We start from the raw sequence: 22,185 nt of genomic DNA, 5'->3' as shown, positions 1-22,185 counted from the left end.
CTATTGTTGTGGCACATTTTACCATAACAAACGCAACAAAGGCATTCCGCTATCGCCATCTATTGGAGAATGCAATGTACTCTACCTTTTGATTGAATGCATTCGGTGCAACAGAGTTATTTCATCGATATAGACGAACTAATTATGCATACTGAAGTATTAATACGACGAGCATAACTAAATTATGTAAATGTAATCTGCTATTTTCTGATGCAAAAAATTTTCTGATATTTCAAACATACTGCATAATTTTTTTTAATTGCGTATTTTTTAATGCTTTATTAATTAGAAACAAATTTCTTTTAGGCAGTATTTAAGAATTATAAATAATAAATTCCCTTTTGTTTAATTTTTTTTCTTTCTGGAAATTATATATTTTTTTTAAATAAAAATTAATATTAAATTAATATTAATATTCTATCTAAAATAATGGATTTTTCTTTATCTCATGTCTGCAATAACCTTATAGCAATTCACTAATAAAATATTAGAAATATGAAATTATTAATAAAATCACTCACCCTTCTGCTTGTAATCTATTATCAGCTACTTGCATGGGTAATGGTGCCGATAGTTGCCTAACTAATTCGTCTCTTTCCCTTTCCTTTTGCTGAATGGTTTCCTGCAATCTCTGCTTCTGCTTCTGGTACTCCTTAAACAGGCCACCGTTATAACTTTGTTCGAGATGGTCGCCAGGAGCTACTACCGCTCTAACTGGGATCGCGGTCGGTTCTGCAATTTTGGCCGTTACTCCGGTAGGCTTCTCCGCCAAAGAATCTCTTCTGGAACTCCTAGCGGTCGAGAGCGCCGGCGATTCCCTGCCAGTCACTCTACGTTCTGGCGTAGATGTTGCTGAAGGGTCCATCTCCACACCTGTTATGACGAAATGATTTTAAAGCCTTTAATGTATGATATAGAATTTCATTTAACAAAACAATTGTAAAATTAATTAAAACTAAGTAAATAAAATAAAATAATCAAAACTTTACAAATTTAAGATTTGCGTTATCAAATAAATATAATTAGAATTAGAATTAAAAATCAGTAATTTTCTTAAGATTTTCTATAAGTAATGTGTAAAATATGATTTAAAATCTTTAAAATGCTATAATATTATATATTTTATAATCTTACCATCAGGGCTTTTGGAGTGTCCTCTCGTCCTCGGTGGAGCTTTAGGTTGAATGTTCGTTGTAGTCTCTTGTATCGAAGGTAACTGTTGGAACTCGGCGTAATTCGAGCTAAGGAAGACGTCACCCTCGTTCTCGAAGAGCCTATCGACGCTAGTATTCATCAATTTGTTGTTCTTGAAGCCGGTCAGGTGGAAGCTAGCAAAAGACGACCTGGACATTGGGTTTACGTCGCCGATAGACAGCGCCATGAGCGCCGCGGATGGTATGGCTGTATTCTTGGATCCGGGACTTCTGGGCCCGAAACCGGCCTCTAAAGCTGGCACTAAACTACGAGACATCATGTCCGCGGCGGATCTCGGTCTGGTAAACGGCATAGCGCTGTGCGGAAAGGTTTTCGGTTTTATCGGCGTTATCAACATGTGCTCCGTCCACGAAGTCTCTAGAGAGGGTCTCTCCAGACGCTCCACGTCGACGTTCAAAGTTCTTTGCGCGAAGGGTACAGCGAATGTCTCGGGAGGTATACTTTGAAGCCATGAGAGTAAACTTAAGTCCGAATCGCTAAAGCCTACAGACCCGTCCAGCAGCCTCGAAAAACTCATCTCTACCTGTAACATTAGAATATGTAGAAATAAAATTAAATTAAATGTATGAAATATATTAAAATGTATAAAATATTTTGAAAAAGATAGTATCTGAAATTATCAGATTGTAATTATTGTATATAATCTATATCTATATACGGGGAAATAATTGCAACGTCAATGTAATTTCAGAATTGATTCTGTCAAATTTCTATTAAATTTTTTTAATGATAGTATAATTCCAATAAAATATAAATAAACTATAAAGATAAAAAATTAAAAAGTTAAAATTACCTGTTCGCTCTCTTTCGACCCGGTAGCTTTCGCTTGGCAGTAATTAACGCAAGACTCGTATAAAATGCCCTTGATAATAAGCTGAATGAGTCGATCGTTTTTCGCCGAGGTGACCGGATGCGCGGAGTCGATACTCTTCCTGTCGCCCGGCAAAAATTTCTCTACTAGAGGATGGACTTCGCGGAAACATTGCACTCTGGCATTGCTGGGGTTCCAATCTTTATATTGCAAATGATCCGTTAATCGCGGCAAAGTAAGCAACAGACATAGACTGCTATACTCTTCTTTGGAAGGCGCGACTTTTTCAAGATCATTCAACACCTTGACGACCTCCTCCACAGCGTTGTCGACACTGCCGTTGGTGCCGGCGGCAATGACGTTCGCTTCGGATTTGATGCATAGCAACTCGACGTATTTGTGACGCAGAATCGAATACGTGAATTTCCTCATGTCGAAGTCCGAGAGCGCCTCCAATGGCTGGATGAATTCGAGCACGTCGTCCCATTGTCCGTCGAGGATCAGCTGACGAAGAAAGAGTACGTCGTCGCTGTATTGGCCGTTTATTACGCCGGTCTCGCGCTCGAGTGAGAGCTGCGAGATGTGAAGGTCACGGCTGTGGAGAAACTCCAAGGTCAATCGCACCACGTCCTCCTCGCGCAGCGTCAGGTGCGCCGCCGGCATCACGTACCGAATACGCAACCTAGACAATTTCCAGAGTAAATTGATATATGTCCTCCATGCCAGGAATCGCGAAAGAGGCATCGATCTCCGTAAGAAAGTATTTTTTATCGAGGGATAAATTAAAGAGAAATTTTATAATTAACCTTAATACTGAATCGTATAAAATTTTGCATTCAAAAAGTTTTATAAAAACGCTCATAATATAAATGATTTCTGATAATCAAGTATATATCAAGCTAATATGGCATAATTCTTTTACAAAGATATGCATATATTTCAGTTTTTGTTTCTGTTTCGAATTTCAGATTTGTAGAACCGTCTAAAGAGAATTAGAAAATTATATAACATTATTCTATGATTTCCAAAAATAATATTATATGGAATAATATAATATTATATTATAATATAATATTATTATATTATAGAATATTATTATATTATTATATTATAGAATAATATAACATTATATTATATAATAATATATAATATGTAAAAAAGTATAATGTACATATAAAAAATAAAACATATAAAAAATTTATTTAAAAAAATAAACAAAGAATAAAAATTTTTGAAAAAAATTGAAATTATTGCGAATATATTGTATCGAATAATTTGATGCCGTATTAAACTGTCTTAGAATTTTAACTCGATGATTTATCTTTGATTTCAACTTTCGCGTGCGATAGAAAAGACGAACGCGAAAACAATGACGTAAATTTCTAAGAGACGCTTATATTCGGAGATATGGCTCCTATAACGAGAGAGAAGTCGAGATCAACGTCTCGGCATCCAGCCACCCACTTACGCGATAATCAGGGCACATCTACGGGTGCGCTGGCCCCAAAGTGCAACGAACTCCCGCGAGGAAGTGCATTTTCGCGGATTCCATATATATACATATTATTGCTGAATTTTGCAATCACGTATTACAACGAATGGAAATCCGCGCGAATCAAACATCATGCATCGATACGATGATCAGAAGAGTTTCGCAAACCAGTTAAGCAAAAAGGCTTGTCAAAATATTTATAATAATATTTATGATAATAATATTTATGATAATATTTATGATACAATGTGTCTATTATATTTTAATCAACTAGCAATATGCTATTTACGTTTACACCATCTTTTAAGAGTGACTAACAACGCGTTCCTTTTTTTTTTAATATTTGCTAATGTTCGTGTTTCCGTCTCGAAGCTTTATTCACAATGTGCAAACTAATCAAATTACAAAGAATATGAAATTCATAATATCAGCAATTTCATTGGCTATTTATGCTTAGCGAGAGACCGAAGTTTCGTATTAGTCTCAAGCAAACTGTAGCAAGAACAACGAGAAATCATGTTCACAAGTCAATCAATGTTCACAAGTCAACTAGTAAGTGAATTTTCTTTACATTTTTTATATTTATTTTACATTTTTTACAAGACATCGATTCTTAGAAATAGTCTCAACAATTAAGTCTCTCAATATTTAAAGTAGCGCTAATAAAAGATTATATAAAAATTAATTAGTGTATAATAGTCATCATAATTAAATATAAATAATTTTACGATAATGTAAGCAACGAAATTTTAGATTATTTAAAAATAATTTAGAAAATAAATTTTCACCGTTAAATATTTGTTCAAAAATAATTTGCATGAGTTTGTTTAAATGTTACAGATTTTTGCAGTGATAATTTCGTCGCCAAAAATCATATTTGCCGACATCCTTGTTCATCCCGGTTACGAATATCAACATAGCAACAATCCGTCTAATCCACAATATCAGCCTATTTTGCATTATAACGTGCCATCTGCGATCGAACATTATACAAAACAATTACCAACGCACAACAATTACCAACACTTGAAGCAATATGTTCCGGAAATTCAGATAATGGATCCTTATTATGTACCAGGAGTTCAAAACAAAGTTCGATCAAGCTTGGTAGGATATCCACACCATTCACTGCTTCATTATCCTTATAATCACTACATGTCAAAGAAACCTACCGGCAAACTGCACTACATCAAACTAGGAGGTCATGAATATGTACGGCCCTCAGTGTTCATCGCCCATTCCAATCCTTTGGTAAATATTCGTCATGCATAATTATTTGAAAAAAATAATATTAATATTAATAATTAATATTAATTTAATATTAATATTAATAATTTAATAATATTAAAAATAATATTAAATCACGATATCATAAAAAAAAATTATTAATATTTTTTTTTCGTAAATTAAATTTTGAAACATTTCGTCTTGATATCATTTTACGAGTTTTAATATTTTAAATCAATGAATAATATTTGTGTGATAATATTTATAATTTAATAAGATCATATGGGCTCAACTTACAAATTTTGCCAATAATGTTTTTCTTTCTTTTCTTTCTTTCTCTAGTTTTATATGAATATATAAAATATAAATGTTAATATTTTTTTGCATTTTATAAGCATAAAATAAATTATAATAATAAGTATAAGTAAATAAATTTTCAATTTTTTAAAGATTTCTTAAGTATAACATTTTTTCAGACAGCACACTACCGGAATAAAAGATCAATCGATTTTACAAACGTCAAATCCACCAAACCCGCGATCGCTACACATGATGTGGCCCCGCAGCCGTCCTTAATCGACATCGAATATCCTACGGCCATCGACTCGCTGCTTTCGAAAAACAAATCTACCAGTACTAATGGTAAATATTTAACAGATAATCATAAAGATACATCTCCACATTCTGACTTGTCGTTCATTTCAAAAGTCTTGCATTCCAATATGAAATGCGAATATAAACTAATGTGATATTTATATTAATCTTAAAATAATTTTTTTCCAAAAATAAATTATTCCTTTATAGATAAAGACGTGAAGAACCATCAAAGCGATTTTACAACAAAACCATTTTTATTCGGCTTGGATCCAAATAAGATGTACTCCAAGTTTCGAACCAATAATCTAGAAAGGGAGAACGAAACAGAACATAGAGTTTCCAAACGTCAAGATGCCGCTTTAATTACACCAGTAATTCTCACCCAATTTACACCAGATTCTGCTAAAACAACAGTAACCGAACCGTCGCAACAAACGTTATCAATTTCCCAGGAAAAAGAAAAAAATCAAGAGCCATCTCGTACTAATCACGAAAATACAAATCTCACTCCCAATGTGCCTTCTACGAATTTGGAGCAATCTTCGAGCTCGATAACTACATCTCAGATACAGTCGTCAGAAGAGAAATCACGCGAGAATTATAGCAAATATTATACCAGCTATGGCAACACATATGCGTATACTTTGCCAACGATGTCAATGGCATACCAGCCAACAATACCATTCGCATTTAAGTATTGGCCAAATTATATAACATACAACGCCAACGTATATCCGAATAAAAGAACGAAATACCTGCATCAACAGAATACATCCAATTATCCAATCATCCATCAAACATCCGATCAAAAATCCTCGCAGGTGAGAAAATTCTACGTAATATTAATTAATTTCATATTCTTAGAATTTTTTAATTTTCGTCCTATAGAAATTTTATTAGTTATTACAATTATTGATAAAAATTTTTGTGCAAATATTGTGTTAAAATTTAATTTTAATTCAATATAATTAATAAACAGTTCACAATTTATATGCAATCTTGATTAAAAACGAATGAGATGTTTTCTTATAATATTTTCAAGATATCAAAAAATCAAGATTGTCTAATATAATATAATAGCTTTTAAAATATTTAATTAATAAAGACTTTATCGATTGATAATTCTTATAAATATCTTAGAAGCTTATTATAATATATTAGACATTTATTAATAAATTTATTATCGAATTTTTTATGCATTTTCTCGCATTTGAAAGAATGGAATTTTTTTTTTAAATAGTTACCATCTTTTGGAAATAAATTATTCATATTGTTTTTTTTTTGGGCAATATAATATTACACTCACATGTGATCTACAAGATATAAAATGTAATTTTCTTAGAAAAACAAAAAGAATATCTTTACAAAATGATACATTCTACATCTCTATTTGCAGGAAATTACAAATATCGGTGTAACCAACACAGCTCAACCAAAACAAGAGTTGTTTACATCAATACATCTCGCGGGTGATGTTCCCTATGCGACGAGTAACACAGAAACTAAAAAACCGTCTAGCGAGGCCGTACCAAGTATGCCTACAACAACTCCAGCAACATATTATACATTTACCCAGTATAGAAGCAACGAAGAGCCTTCAAGAAGCGAGATAATTGGTGCATCAAATTCTGGCACGTCGCAAGCTTTTTACACAATTCCGAACGACTACACGTATTATTATTCGAGTGACTATTTGAGAAACAATATGAAAGATTATCTGGATAACTCAGTAATCGATTATCAAGATTATGACTATGACGACAAAGACAAACTTACGTCTTATCTGACGGATGGTTTCAATATTTACGTGACAAGAAATTCCGCGTATTCAAGCAATGACCCTTCATACAAAATTCCTCGCAATATGCTTTACGGAAATATTAATGCTCGAAGTAACGTAGCACCGATGACGTATGTCGTTTCTTCGACTTCATTGGATATACCGAAAACGCAACTTTCAAACGCATGCTATTATCCGAAAACAGCGAGGAAGACGTACACGAAAGACATTTTTTACGATCCGCAACTTAACAGAGATTTTTCTTATAAAAATTATAAGATTCGCCCGAATTCTCCAATTCGACCGAATGTGTATAGGCACTTGATTCCGTCACAGGATTATTATTCGTCACCGGTTTATTCTTAGTAAGATACTGTTACAGATATGACGCTGTTATCGATTCGTATCATATTACCTTGAAGCAACGAGTCGATTGACCATAATGATTTTTCATGATCCATTTATTATAATTACTCTCATGCTGTGCACGTATAACTTTATTTAGATAGGTACACACGTTTCCCTCATCATATTCCGTCCACTCATTTTATCAATATAAATATAAATTTTTATGTATTATTTTTTAAATAAGGAATAAAATATTTTAATTTTTCTAAGTCCTACATGTACTAAGTTTTTAAATAAATGTCATTTAAAAAAAATCACTCTATATCTTCTTTGCTATATTTATTGTGCTCTAAAGTTTATCGCATCATAAAAAATAATCTTATCTATTTAGAATTATTAGCATTTAAATTATTAATTTTATTATAAAACTCAATCTTTATGAAAGTTCTACATACGTTTTAAAATAAATTATAAACGAGTTATAAATGTAAAGTAAGCACATGTAATATAATTAATAACAATGTTAATTGCAAAAATATAAATCTAAAGTATCTCCTATATCTTATTTATAAATAAGTTAATTAACAAGAGAATGTTTGCACAATTATTAAATGATATCTCATATTTCAACCATGTCCGAATTTTGTGTCCGAAATTATTTCATCACCGTATATAAATCAAAGATACTTTCACCAAACCTAACTTTGATTATACGTGGTATAGATGTACGCAGTGATGAAACGAAAATTCAATTTCAGACAATTTGCCGGGACAGTTAATTGAGCTGAGCGCAGGTATCGAGGCGTCATCGTCCGTCTATAAAATGCGCGAGCGCCCACCGGAAAAGGAGGGCAAACACCGATTGAGAGCAATTTCTGATTCGCCTCCGGGGCGCATCTCTCTACGATGAAATGCAATTTCTTCAATTGCCGATGGGATACGCGAATATTCATCTTTCATCATATCTGCCGGAAGAGTACATCATACGATCTTAAAACGCGTTGAAAAAGAACGAAGATCGTCGATCGAAGAAAGAATTATATTAATTATATTTTCCCGAATCAAGATTTTGAATGAAGATATCCAAACTATCGCAGATGACGTAACATTGTGCATAAATAATTAAGAAATAAATAATAATTTGTATCGACGAAAATCGCGATATCGATTCATTGATCGAGACGCATCGTTGATTGCTTCAAACGCACGCATATGAGGCTGATAGCTGGTAATCGTGTAACAAGTCGTAAACTCGTCGTATAATAACGTGTCTCGAGGTAACGAAGCACTGAGGCGTTTAAAATATGTTAAAAGTTATAAAATGAGATGTAAAAGGTATCCATTTGTGTTTACAGCGATCTAATTTTATCGCCATTGCCTGAATGTCATTATCGTGAAATAAATTTCAGTCATTGGTATATTGATTCATGAAAATTTTTCTTCTTAATTTTTTATTTCTTCAAATCCCTTGTTTTAACGGTGCAATAAAGGTTTTAATAATAGATTTAGAAAATGTAATAAAAAAATATGATTTTATTTGTGTATTATACACTTGCACGACAACGCAATATGTCAGATGCGATTGATCGACTCGAAATTTACAAAAAAGTACAATGACCAGGCGGAAGTTACGAATTGTTGGCGTAAGCGTTCCATAACGTTTGGCATAATAACGACCGGGAATCGACCATTAAGCTTGTAACAGGCGAGTTAACCTGACTTAATTAAGCATTAATTAACCGGTCAACAAGGAACTTCAATTCTATGTCAAAATATATACAAAGCCAATTATATATAGATACAATATAATTATCAGTAAATACAATAGATACAAGACACGATATAATTATCAGTTAATAATTAATATATAATTATCAAGTAAATAAAATTAAAAAAAAAACACGATTGTTTTATAAAAAATAGTTTCAGAAAATAGAATATAAAAAAATATAATAAAATAAATATAATAAAATATAATAAAATAAAATTTAAAATACATAGATCTCACTGCTTTATACTTCTTAAAATATTTTATTTATAATGAAGATTTTTATATTTAGATTGTTGAATCTTCTGCTATATTTCCTATTTGCTACAAGAATCTTTGAATTTTTAAATTCTCTCTTTAACAAATAAAGCGTATTGTAATTCTTTGTAAAAATACAATCTTAACTTCAATTCACGGAAAAACTTTAAACGCAAAAAACGCCATTCGAGTGATTTTCAAAAGAAATGTTCGTAAGTTACAATTACTCAAACTCGCTGAATGCAATTTTATCGTCCCCAACTTCAACTTTAACATCTCCTTGACTTCTCGCCGTCATCCCTGTTTCCCACGTCATTCCTTAATGCCATCTTTCCAACATTCACATATCCATCACTTGCGCGGGCGACAAAAATCGTTTCGTTAATTTTAGACTACTAACATAATTTTGATAATCGTTATTTTGTTTATTTTAAATTCTCTGAACCCATTTTTTTAATTATCTTAATATATTATGTAATTATTTTTAAATAAATATGCAACAACAAAAAATTAGAAATTTAAAAGTTACGACAATTTTTAATTTTCTTCAGAGTTTTTCCTGATAGTATTCTAGAGTTAATTTATGCCACAACCCTTGAGCAATGCAATATAACGGCGCATCCTGTCTTGCCTTTGGCGCAGGACAGAATTAATCGAGCATGCAAACGAGAGACGAGACGAGATATCGTTTTCGCGTGGGTCACTTTACTTTTCCACATCTATCGATTACTCTAGTTCACTGCATAATAAAAGTTTATAAAAGCTATGTATATAAAGTCTCTGATTTCTCATTTATTCTAATAAATTAACATTGATAATAATATTAGATAATATTAAATTATTGCGTCAATTGTATGTTTCATATTAACATTATTGTTTCGAATCGTATAGTATGATTAAAAAAATACGGTTTATAACTCGTGACTAGTCTTAAAAAGCTTTTATTGAGAATATTACTCCATATCTTTTAACATATAATAAATCAGTTATATTTTTAATTAAATACTGATTTTTAAAAATTATTACTTACATAGTAAAAGAAAAAATATGACTTTTATATTGCTATAGTATACTAACGTAAAGAAGGCTGTTATGAGGAAAAACCGGAATTCGCGATTTGACGGAAACCGCGCGCTCAAGAATTTACATTGCCCACAGGAAAAAACCACAGAATACTGTCGCATAGTGCCTATCTCCTTGGGTAAATCAAGCTTCGAATACCAGTACCGGTCTCGACTTACGGGGTCAAAGCTGACCCGCTGAATACCTCCATTACGGGACAGCTAATGGTTCCCTTACACGGTACTCACCGCGAAAACAGTCCCTTCTGGAAGTCTTGCTTCTGGTTAATGAAAAAGGAAAAGCTTGCTCAAATGTGTTTGCCCATGTCGCTATCGCAGATTCGACGTACTACCGAATTTTTAATACCGTATTAGTGCAAGAATTAATATTAACGTGCGAATATCTGTTAAATTAAACCTGTCAACGTTAATTCCTCACTAGATTAAATTTCTCGAAGCTAAATGTGTCTCTAAATTAAATCTATCAGCGTTAAGTCTCGCCGCATTAAGTTTCTCTCAACACCGAGTCGAGAACCACCACTAAATTCAAAGAATATAAATTTCGATTATAAAATATATACAATTCAAAAATTCATAGTACTTTCGCATTCTTGGAAAATTACAAGTAATCAAAAGAAACGTCGTCACATACGTAGAGTGATTACTATTATAATAATTATCGTAAAAGTCGTTAATAATGTCGCTTCTTCGAATGAAACTAAATCTTGCCATATATCTCACGATGACTCATCTTGGTGCGTTTTAGTCTCGTGTGCAGAAACGAAATTACTGACGATGCTCTTCTCTTATAGATAATCACTGGTAGCGTATGTCGCTATTATATGTGAAACCTCTCTAGCTATTAGGGCAGAAAATTCGCGCGATATAACAGAGAAGACATAATAGAAGAGAGAAAATTAACCATTTAAAATAATCGGACAACTACAATCATTATCCGATAAGCACTAGACTTCATATAGAGAAAAAGTAAAATTGAGCCATTAAGATTTTCGCTACCTATATGTATACAAATCAAGCTATTTAAAATGCGTGTGCAAATTATTATTAATTATAAATGAGTAAAATAAAAAAAAAATCATAAGAGGCTATTAGAATTATCAACAAAAACGTTATGATTCACACTGGAAGATTACATCGCTGTATGAGTCATTTGTTCCGGACTAGATTCTTATCTTCAACACAAAAAATATTATATGTAATAATAAACAAAACGTAAATAAAAAATACGTTCTGTAAAAAACAAGAGAAATTATATAGATAATAATACAATCTATTTTTATCAAAAAAAAAAGACAGCAGTTTGTATAAATTATTTCAAGATATAATCTTTAATAATTGCTTCATTAAAGGATTGAAATTAAAAATTGATAAATGAAAGATTAAAATCAAAATTATAAAAATATAACTCAATGTGTCCAAAAAAACTCGTCACTCATCACAAACACTAGTAAAGATATTTGTTACACTTATTATGTTTATGTTACATCGTGGGTCATGATTTACAGATTTAATTATTAAACATATTTTATATATGAATATAAATGATATATTTACTTTTTTTGAACCGCGCGTGGTTTATACGTGGTGGACATTCACGCGAAATAAAAGCAAATCAAGAATTCCGTAGCATATCACACACGCACACGACGCGAATCTTTGGAAAAGGGTGTAAAAATAAAATTAACAGAGCACGTGACGTACGAGTGACGTCTCGCGACGCACTGACTCGGTCTCGGTCGGGCGTCCCGACGCCGCTGCGATGGCGCCGGAAGTGACACCCTCGCGATTACGTACCGCGTACAAGAGCAACGCGCACCAGGATCGCATGTGCAAAAGTGGCCATGCAAGGAAATCGATCACGAGGGGGTCCCGGGTGAGTAACCTCATCGACGTCATGAGGCAAGAAGGGATCCGACAATGATATCATTGATGACCATTTGAATCCGTTATACGAGAATTATAAATTGCCACTAAACATTGCATGTAAAATCAAGATATAAATAAAAAAATTACTGCATAATGCAAGAAGTAAAGTAAAAAATTTTCATCAACAATTCGCAGCGTTTAAATTGCGAGAATTTTCTCTCGGTATTTTTGATAACATTTAAGTTAATTAAATCAGCATAAGAAATAATAAGTACAAGAAATTGAAGAAAATGATACGTGAATTCTTTCAGTAGTGATGTAACCATATTCGGATCCAGGTAAACATAATTACACTCGAAGACAGGTTGATCTCTCCAATTAAACGCAATTATATTCAGAGACGAATCGATCGCGGCAAAAAGTTCTCGAATATCGGGTATTAACGGCATCAACGCGAGAAATTTTAACGAGAAATTTAACTACTCGATAAATCTTGCGAACCCGATCATCAAGAGGTACTAGTCTCCCGTAACCTTTCCATGACCTTCACCTACGCAGCCACCTTCTTCAGGAATACCTGCGGGCAGGTTGACTTTCGCGTCCAAGAATCTTCATGTAGTGGCAGGTATCTCATTGGCGAGGGCCGGCACGCGGTTTTTGCGGAATCGTGACGATAAAGAAATGGCAAACGAAGCGAATAACGGCAAATCCGCGAAGACCCAATAAAATTCCTGCGACCGTATCGAGCCAAAAAAAAAAACCGGAGGCAAGTAACAACGTAGCTGCAATTAGCAGCAAATTAATATTGCTATTCGTACATAGCACTAATTAAATATCCATCGTAAGATATTATATTTTATACTGAAATGGACGTTATGTATATAACGTATATATTTATGTTGAAATTAATTTAATATTCCGATATATAGCGTTTCAAAATAAAATTCGAATCCCGGAAAAAATAAAATCCCTGAAAATTAATACGCCAAAGGCTAAAAGTCGAGAGAAATTCATATTGTCTATGTATGCTAGAAATAACGGAATAATGATATTTCCCAGCTTATATCTTTTATTATATTGTATTTTCATCTGTATATATTTTTTTCTTTCATATACCAACATTTTATGTATATTCATAATGTGAATAAATAATCCTAAAAAAAATTTATGTATGCATGCACTAAGAAACATTCACATAATTAATGAATCTTTAGTGTGTAAATATAAAAATATATTAAATAATATATAATATATATATAATAAATTAATAATAAATTAATGTATGAACTTTATTTTTAAATAATATTATTTTTATGAATCTTTTTTAGAAATTAAGCTTTATTAAGCTTTCTAATGTTAAAATTTAAATTAAATTTTCATATGCTTTTATGGAATAATATCAGTCTGTTTAAGTATAGAAAGTAGGTTGTCGAGATTAAGTTAAGCATCAAGTTAAACGTTATTAAACGCAAACTTCGCTCGTGCACCTCGACAAATGTCTCGAGTGAAGGATATAAGAATGGACTTGACGAAGTCGGCGCAGCGCGACGTATTCTGGAGCAATGTCCGTTCCGGGCTACGTATTCTCCTTAATTGAGCGTGCACTAAGCCCCCTTTCCTTCGTCGTCTTCTTCGGCCTGGGTGCCGGGAGATGGTTCCCCACATATAGTCACGCCTTAATTGAGCGTGCGCCCACTACGAGAGAGTCAGACAATTCTTTTCGCATCTTCCTCGCCATCCCTTCCTATCGTCCCGACATTAAACCGTGCTCACGTACGCGCGTAATAAATTGAAGTCATACACTTTCGAAAATGATATTCCTGGTGGCTTTAGGGCGAAAGAGCGACCGCGAAGAATCCGATTAACTCCACATTAATTCGGTGTGACTTTCATTTAAAATATCAATTTCGATTTTGTCGCATCACAAAAGCGCGAAAGGTTGAAGCGATCCTATTAGGTGTATCTCTACAATTATCTTGGGTTATGACGTCAGAAATGAGAAAAAATATATACGAATAATTCTTATATTTGACACCCACACCAATTATTTTTCATCAATAAAATCGATATCCCATATAATAAAATCAGGTTTATAAAACATAGTGAATATATTATGATGGAAAAAAATAGATTACTCAAAATAATATATCACACATCAATATTAATATTCCACTTAAAATAATATTAATTATTTTCTATATAAAAATAACAAAAAATTTGGAGAGATTCTATTAAATCGTTATTTAATATAAATATGCACAAATTTTATTTTAATTAAAGAAAAGTAACTAAATAATAGATTGTTATAAAGCTGAGACTTACTTTAGACAATTTGTAATTCGTGACAGAATTCAAGACAAAAATCTATCTCATTTATTATGCGCTGCATATATTAATATATGTATGTATTCTGATATCTATTTTATGATTTTTCAAATACAAATTACATAATATGTAAAATTAAAAACATGACTTTGTCCCGAAAAATTTTATCATAAATTATAAATCTTCTATAATTACTCACGATACGCTATCGTATGAAAAGATTTTTATGCAGTGTCAAGTTCAAGGTATTCTATAAAACATGTACTATTTTAGCACGAATCGATGCGCGACCTTAAGCTCTCGCGCTTATAATCATCGCAAAAAATTCATTTATCACGTTGCGACTTTTCAATCGTCACAAAATCAGTACAATCTGTTTAAAGTAGCGAGTCATGTTAAGAATTGTTGTATGTTCCCTTAATAGTCACATATGTAATTAAATAATTAAATAAGACTCTTCCATTGAAAAATGATTCAGATATCATTTTCGACATAATTCATACAGTTTACGATGATGACATGATATGAGTCTGTAATCAGCACATATCAGCACAAATATTGCCAGAGCAGACTCATACGCATCATGTAATCTCGAAGTAGACCTGTTTATCAGTGATTCATTGCCGCGGGTCTTCATCCTGAATCTTTTATAAGCCGCAAGGTCGAATTGAATCGGCTGGCTGAATAATTTTCTCTTTTTTTTAGTATTACTTGATATCCACAAAAAATGATTGACATAATTCGACATTTATGTGCAAACAAAGATTTATGTTAAATACTCGTATATATAATAGAAGAAATATGTACATATATGACAGTTATTAAATATATATAAATTATATATATATATATATTAATTATATATAAATTATTATATTATTAAATATATATAACTTTGAATATATATTTACTGTACATATATGTTCAGATTCATATTTAATTTTAACATTCATATTTTAATATTTTCAAACTTTCAAAGAGTTTCTACTAAATTAATGCAATAAACTAATTATCTACTTTATGATAATACTATGTGCTTTCTATAAAATTCTTACTCATTTTTAATATACAAAACTTAATACATTTCTATTTCTTATATTAAAAAATATATTGTTTCTTCACATTAAAAAATTGTTTTGATATTAAATATCTGTTAATCTATAACAAACATTCGCGTAAAATAATTAATCTTAACACACGTATTATTTAATTAAAATAAAATTACTTTATTCCTACAATATCATTTGTGATGCACCTTTCACCGAAAGCCAGAGAGAATTCATTGAACGATCGAGGTCAAGTTCGTGCCGATGTCCGACTGCGTGATGCGTCGTCACGATCAGAGAGCTAAATGTGCTTTAGATCCGCCGATCGCGTTTTGGCGTGAACGACATGGGGCGTTCAATCTCTCATCGAGAGGAGAAACGAATCTGGCAGAATTTCACCGACCCAAAAAACGACAGCTATTCTGACGTCGCGCGAATTCTTTCCTCCCGTGCAATACATTTTTTTTTTTTTTGCTTTCTAATGTTTTCACGATCGATGGCAAGCTCCTTAGAACGCGCGATGAATCGGAACAGATCGCTCGCGTTTCTTATTGTCTAACGCAAAATATAATGGATCTGAAACCGCTCGAAAAATAAAATGCCGCGTATTATCACAGGAATCATACGGAACTCGACTCGACGCGAAGCCGTTTGGAATAATTTGTGTACGGTCAATGCGTATCGCGGGGCTTGAATGTGTAACGGCTCCAAATTTACTACCGTTGTCCGTTGTTCTGACAGACGTAATTGTAATGTCTCCAAGGCCACAATCATCCCTCAATTGTTAAGAAAATATTTTTGACATATCTCATTGACATATATAGGTATAATAGCATGTGTCAAATTTAAATCGTCATAAATACCCAAAATAATTATTAAAATATAATTGTTAGAAACATGAATGAAGAGAGAAAAACTTTTACACAATGTAAAAGTTTTACGCTATTCGTACCTTCCTAACGTATCCTTCGAGAAATCCTCAATCGAAGCGACCGCCGATGATGCCACGATGATCATGATAAGACTCGTATCCCATATCTCGTGAGAAAAAATTTTTACAGATTCTTAACGCGTATTTAAAAAATAAAATCACTACACTAATTCAACTCACTGCATGAAGCATTCACAATATATTTGCATTTGATGGTCCGCTCAAAAAAAAAAATTTTTTTCGCTCAAATTATTCGGTTTGAAAAATTACTCTATCTCGAAAGAGTCACCGAAGAACTCGCTCAGTCAACCGAGCGAGATTAAAGCACGAAAAAATGTCAATGAGGAAAGTCATCGATCATGAATCACCTCTTAAATGCTCTCGACCCTAGGTCAATTATGATCTAAGATCATCCGATGGATTTTCTGAAAACACGAACACCGAGCCGGTAGGAGACGCATTTGATTAACACGCGCCGCGAACGACCGGCGAGCGAGGAATCCGACGATGCACTCGGCGATGCACCGCATAATGCAAAAGCACGTAGTCACGTAGTCAGACCAGCAGCTAGACACGCGATGAATTGTTCCTTCTGAATTCAAATCGCACGACACGCCGCGCGTTTCGCGAGTTAACGATTATATCCACACGATCGTATAAATTATCTCAACTGTGTATCAATTAAATCAATTCCTTCGCTGCACCTGGTACACACGTGTCACTTTTATCCCGAGTGTATTATTACTCGAATATTATTCGCGCGCGATGCCACGAGCATCGGATGTAACGACGCGACAGATTGTTGACGTCGAAATGTATTCAGAGCGTCTCGTCGTCGGCCGGTTATGGTTTCGACGAGAAGCGGACGGCGAGTGCACGCGAAATCGCGAAGTGCCAGTCGGTCGGTGCTGCGCCACAATGTCGAGGCGAAGAGGAAGAAGGGTACGACTGAAGGTGCCTCGTGCCGGTTCCGAGGCACATTCACCTTGCCGGTGCCTCCACGCATTTGTGTGTACGCGTAAGCGGCTCTCTGTGCGTGTATATATACGCATAGATGCACATATCGAATCGTCGTGCATATCGCCGTACCCGATTTACTCTCTCACGCGAATGACCAACGAGTTTCTCCAGTTGCGAGATCCAGAAACCCTTGTTTCCACAAGATTGATCTTGATGATTTCCTTACGTCACGAAGACGTCGTCTCGTATTATTACAATGCGCTATAGGAGCCATCCCGATTAGAGGAACCGCTCGGCTATTAAAATCAAAAAAATCGATATCCAATCTTTATTTTTAACTACCTTAGAGAAAAAAAAATCATTCAACTTTAATTCATTCAGGTAGATATAAAAATAGGATAAGATTTTCTCGAAATTTAAATATTCAAAATATATTTAATGTTATTTAATATATACTGTGATAAAATTTTTGTAAAGATGAAAAAGATAAGTCTAGTTATACACTAGCACATCAAGGAAAATTACAGATAAGAAGTTAGAACTCAGTCTCATTTCATACGTCAATGAGCAATTAAATGAAGAAGCCCTTTGTTAAGAATTCAAGATCGGCAAGATTGCCATTGAAAGGAAGGAGACCCTTTGTTTTCGGTTACTTACGGAAGAGAGATTGTTGGAACAAATCGCTTACGTCAATGCTCGAAAAACGAAGGAAGGAACATGCACGAATCTTAGACGGCCCCCAATTACTTAAACCGATTACAATGCCGTTAATCGCGCTAATGAGAACGCTCTTTGACGGAACTTAACGCGTTTAGAATACATTGTACGCACACCGTGGTCACACTCTGAATAAGATGAAACGTGATATTTAAATATCGCAAGCCGCTCTGTTGAATGATTACGAGCGACAAGAAAATTCGCGTGAAAGGAATATCCTGCTGCAAAAACGTCTCGTCGTAAGTTTCAAGAAGTAAGACTCAAGATAGAGTAGAGTATACGCGAGTTTCTATTCTACATCTCAATTAAAATAACTGCTAAGATTAGATTATTCGATAAAAAATGTTTAGTAAACTGAATATAAAACGGACGACGTGCTTAAAGGCTTCACATAAAAAAAATCCGGTTTATAAATCTTGTACATTAATAAAAATAAAAATTTGACGTATAAATTTTCAACATGTATATAATTATTCCGGAATCATATAAAATTCTAAATTTTTTATTTATAAAATCACAATCGAAAATAATTGCACCTTACACTCTACGTTTTTATAAGTTGTTCTTTTTTTCTGTCTATGAATGAGAGAAATTATTTATAACACCCTATCCGCCTAATGGTTTATCAACCCATCAATTATCATCAACCGGAACTTCGAAAAAGAAAAGACGGCCGCAAAATGCGCTCCTAAGTATATTTATCTAATTAATTCATCTCATGTACTCATTGATATATCGACAAGTTCGACATGTTTTCAACTTTCTACCATAATAACGGACAAAAAAAAAAAAAGAAAAACCGAACCCAGGAGAAAATGGAAAATTTGCACACTTCGCGCTTTCAAATGCACGCGCATAAAGACTGTATATGCTTACACGATGCAGCTTCAATGCAAATAATTTGCATATGAAATATAAGACAATCGTTAATTAGCACCAACGCTGAATTAGAAACGAGAACTGATTCGAGCTAATTTAAAACAGCACGAGGACATCTTTCGCGATCAATGACAAATACAAATACGCAGATACGAAGGTTGAACTCATTTCTGTTAACACATTAGCATATTGCATATCTCAATATAAATATATTAATTAAACTATTGACAATTATTATAAAATTAATATATATTTTGGTATAATATGATAATTTTAAGTTATACAAAAATATATATACTGATCTTATAATAGCATATTATTCTATCAGCATAAATTTTAGAAGATCAATGCACTTCATTGTACATGCAAATATATAATTTAAGAATGAAATAAAAATAATATACAAACAGAACACGCGTGCATATGTATAAATATGTTCGATTCATGCATCTTCTAAGCAGTCTGTAATAGCGATAATGTTTCGCGTGCAAGAAGTACTGCCGTGAAAGCAATATTTTTTCGCTTCAAATGTGTTTCGCGTGTCAATACCGTTGCCTAAATTATCAGACAGCCTATACGGGTAGTAATCGCGACATGTGTTTGTGATTGCAACGTGTGTGTACGAGGTAAAAATAACGGTACGGGGTGATCTCTCATCACCGAAACTGGTTCCCGGAATATTCTGACGATGTTTCGATTCAGAGACGGTTCATATGGCGTTAAAACAACCGCGAGACACCACCAACGCTCGTGGAACGTCTCCGTTTTTTTTTTCTTTTTTTTTTAATGTAAATAGAACGGTGCGTCCCGTAATTCAGATCGACTTTTCCGCGACAGGTAACTTATTTCGAAGCCACATGGCAAGTACGTTCTCCTATTGGTCAAGAGATAGATTTGTATATATCTATCATCTCTTCGGCCAGATGAATGACAGGCGTGTGCTCGACGCGACGCGTGCTACTCACGTGTCAGAAACCAGTTTTGTGTCAAACGCGATGAATCCCGAAGAGGTTCTCGGGAAAGAAGCCTCTATCGTTATCGTAAATCTCATAATTACTTGTATTACTCGAGTGCCCTCCAACATGTCCGATTTCTGAGAAATTTTGGATTTAATTATAAATTCCATTTCGATAATAAAATTTAATTCCATTTTGTGAAGCAGCAGAAATCGCTGTTGATTTAACGATATTATGTGAAAATTGTAGCGCGTTGTTCCTTGTTAATATTTTAATGCCAAGCCAGCGAAAATCGTAATAAAAACATCCCATTTCGTCCACGTTAATCTTGATCACGTTACGCAGTCGGACCATAAGTAAAATCGATTTGAATCTCGAAACGGCGCCTGATTTACCGTTTTACTCGTCCGTTTGCACCGAGCGTTAAATGACAGAGAGAATAAAACTTTCGCGAGACACATCGCGCGGTTCTTCAAGATTTTTCTTCAAGTTTCATCGAAATACAATTAATATTAATTATGTTTAGCCATGCAGAATATCATTATTTGGCAATAGGTATGCATATAAAAATACTTCAGGTGTTCGCGTCTATGGTATTCGTATTTCCTCGCTTCAAAATTCAAAGCACGTTTCGTTCCGAAATTCCTTATATATTTCTTTAATCTCTTTTTTGAAATAAATATTATTTTTATTTATCAACTATACAATGTAATGATTTTTTTTGTATTAGATACCAAAAATAATAAATATTATAGGTAAACATTATAATTGGAAAAAAATATATAAAAAAAAAATTGTATATTTATCACATAAGTATATATTTACTCCAAAATTATGTGAAGAAAAATTGATTCCGTTACACAGAATATTAAAAATAACTTTTGTCGGAAATAGAAGTATATAAAAATATATAGTTATGCCACGATTTTTACAGTTATCTTTCAGAAAGCAAATAATTAAATAAAATGAAAGGATCAAGATAGAACTGACATGATGTTGGGAGGAGTCATAAATAAACGATGTATCGTGAGCGGCTGACAGCGACTGACAGCTCGCCTTGTGCAATATGTCAAATGCGCTATTAAGGGAATGTTATGAATGAACTAGTACAATGTCACTCACAGAAAACAAGGATGAAATGATATGTCGCGCGCATCCTCCGAAATGACAGAACGCTCCCGGGGAAGTGAGGTTAAGGGACCGTCCGTCGCAAGGGAAAACACGGCGCGAAGTGATCGCCGCGTGTCAAGCGATCGGAAGTTCACGCCGTATTCGACGACTCGTTCAGATCGATTAGGTCCTCCTAATTTTCTCGTAACCGTTTTCCAGCGGCGCGGCAAACTTCAGACATTTCTTGCGCGATTCTCGACCGATCGGATTCGCGCGAGCGACGACGAAACGCGCGTGTAATTTCGCTCAATTGACGCGGCGCCGGACCGCAATTGGCTGCAATTCATGATAAAAATAAACGCATTGCCCCCGGTTGACAGCAATCGCACACAGCGGGGTGGCACGAACGCGGGCTAGGAGCTTACCTTCTCGGGCAAGACGTTAACTCGATGCCATCGTCACGAGCGCGAAAAACTCATATCTGCCGCCGACAGGCGTGCGATGCGCCTCGCGCGTCTTGTCAATTATGTAACTATTGTTGCACAGCGCGTAAATAAAAGCTACTTACCGCTGATCGAGGCGAAAAACGTCAGGATCGCGCGCACACACACACACACGTCACGTCACGCTACGTTCTGCCGAGACTGCTTATGGCAAACCGCCGTGTGATGGCGCCCGCGTCATCGTCGCCATCTTGGATCAATCGTCGCGGGATAAATGCGCGCGAATTCTCGTTTCTCTGTACGAAATGTGTAGTAATAGAAGATGCGGTACATAAGATGCGGTATGTAAAACGATCTATTCATATTAAACTTGT

The 22,185-nt window shown here is 34.0% G+C and overlaps 2 protein-coding genes across 8 annotated transcripts in view; one reads left to right on the top strand and one right to left on the bottom strand.

Annotated features, from left to right (window-relative positions):
- LOC126855512 (uncharacterized) overlaps positions 1-7,799 on the top strand; it is a 179,140-nt gene extending 171,341 nt beyond the window's left edge. The window contains exons 2-6 of one of the 2 annotated variants that reach the window (XM_050603241.1): positions 4,051-4,070; positions 4,359-4,769; positions 5,222-5,387; positions 5,550-6,163; positions 6,739-7,799. In XM_050603241.1, the coding sequence (XP_050459198.1) occupies positions 4,053-4,070; positions 4,359-4,769; positions 5,222-5,387; positions 5,550-6,163; positions 6,739-7,488 (1,959 nt within the window). In that variant the 5' untranslated portion in view covers positions 4,051-4,052 and the 3' untranslated portion in view covers positions 7,489-7,799. Of the gene's footprint in view, positions 1-3,982; positions 4,071-4,358; positions 4,770-5,221; positions 5,388-5,549; positions 6,164-6,738 lie in introns of those variants that run through there. The other variant, XM_050603240.1, reaches the window with a different exon arrangement.
- Positions 1-22,034, bottom strand: part of LOC126855504 (WD repeat-containing protein 47) — a 64,027-nt gene extending 41,993 nt beyond the window's left edge. For 3 of the 6 annotated variants that reach the window (XM_050603214.1, XM_050603216.1, XM_050603215.1), the window contains exons 1-5: positions 16,927-16,953; positions 16,768-16,853; positions 2,009-2,708; positions 1,135-1,738; positions 522-873 (exon numbers count right to left, since the gene is read on the bottom strand). In XM_050603214.1, coding sequence (XP_050459171.1) covers positions 522-873; positions 1,135-1,738; positions 2,009-2,708; positions 16,768-16,853; positions 16,927-16,938 — 1,754 coding nt within the window. In that variant the 5' untranslated portion in view covers positions 16,939-16,953. Of the gene's footprint in view, positions 1-521; positions 874-1,134; positions 1,739-2,008; positions 2,709-12,132; positions 12,232-16,767; positions 16,854-16,926; positions 16,955-21,936 lie in introns of those variants that run through there. The other 3 variants (XM_050603217.1, XM_050603219.1, XM_050603218.1) reach the window with 3 other exon arrangements.
- Between the last annotated feature and the right edge of the window lie 151 nt (positions 22,035-22,185).

This window comes from Cataglyphis hispanica, chromosome 16 (assembly GCF_021464435.1).
Source record: "Cataglyphis hispanica isolate Lineage 1 chromosome 16, ULB_Chis1_1.0, whole genome shotgun sequence".
Lineage (NCBI taxonomy): Eukaryota > Metazoa > Arthropoda > Insecta > Hymenoptera > Formicidae > Cataglyphis > Cataglyphis hispanica.
This window is presented reverse-complemented; position numbering and strand designations above follow the sequence as displayed.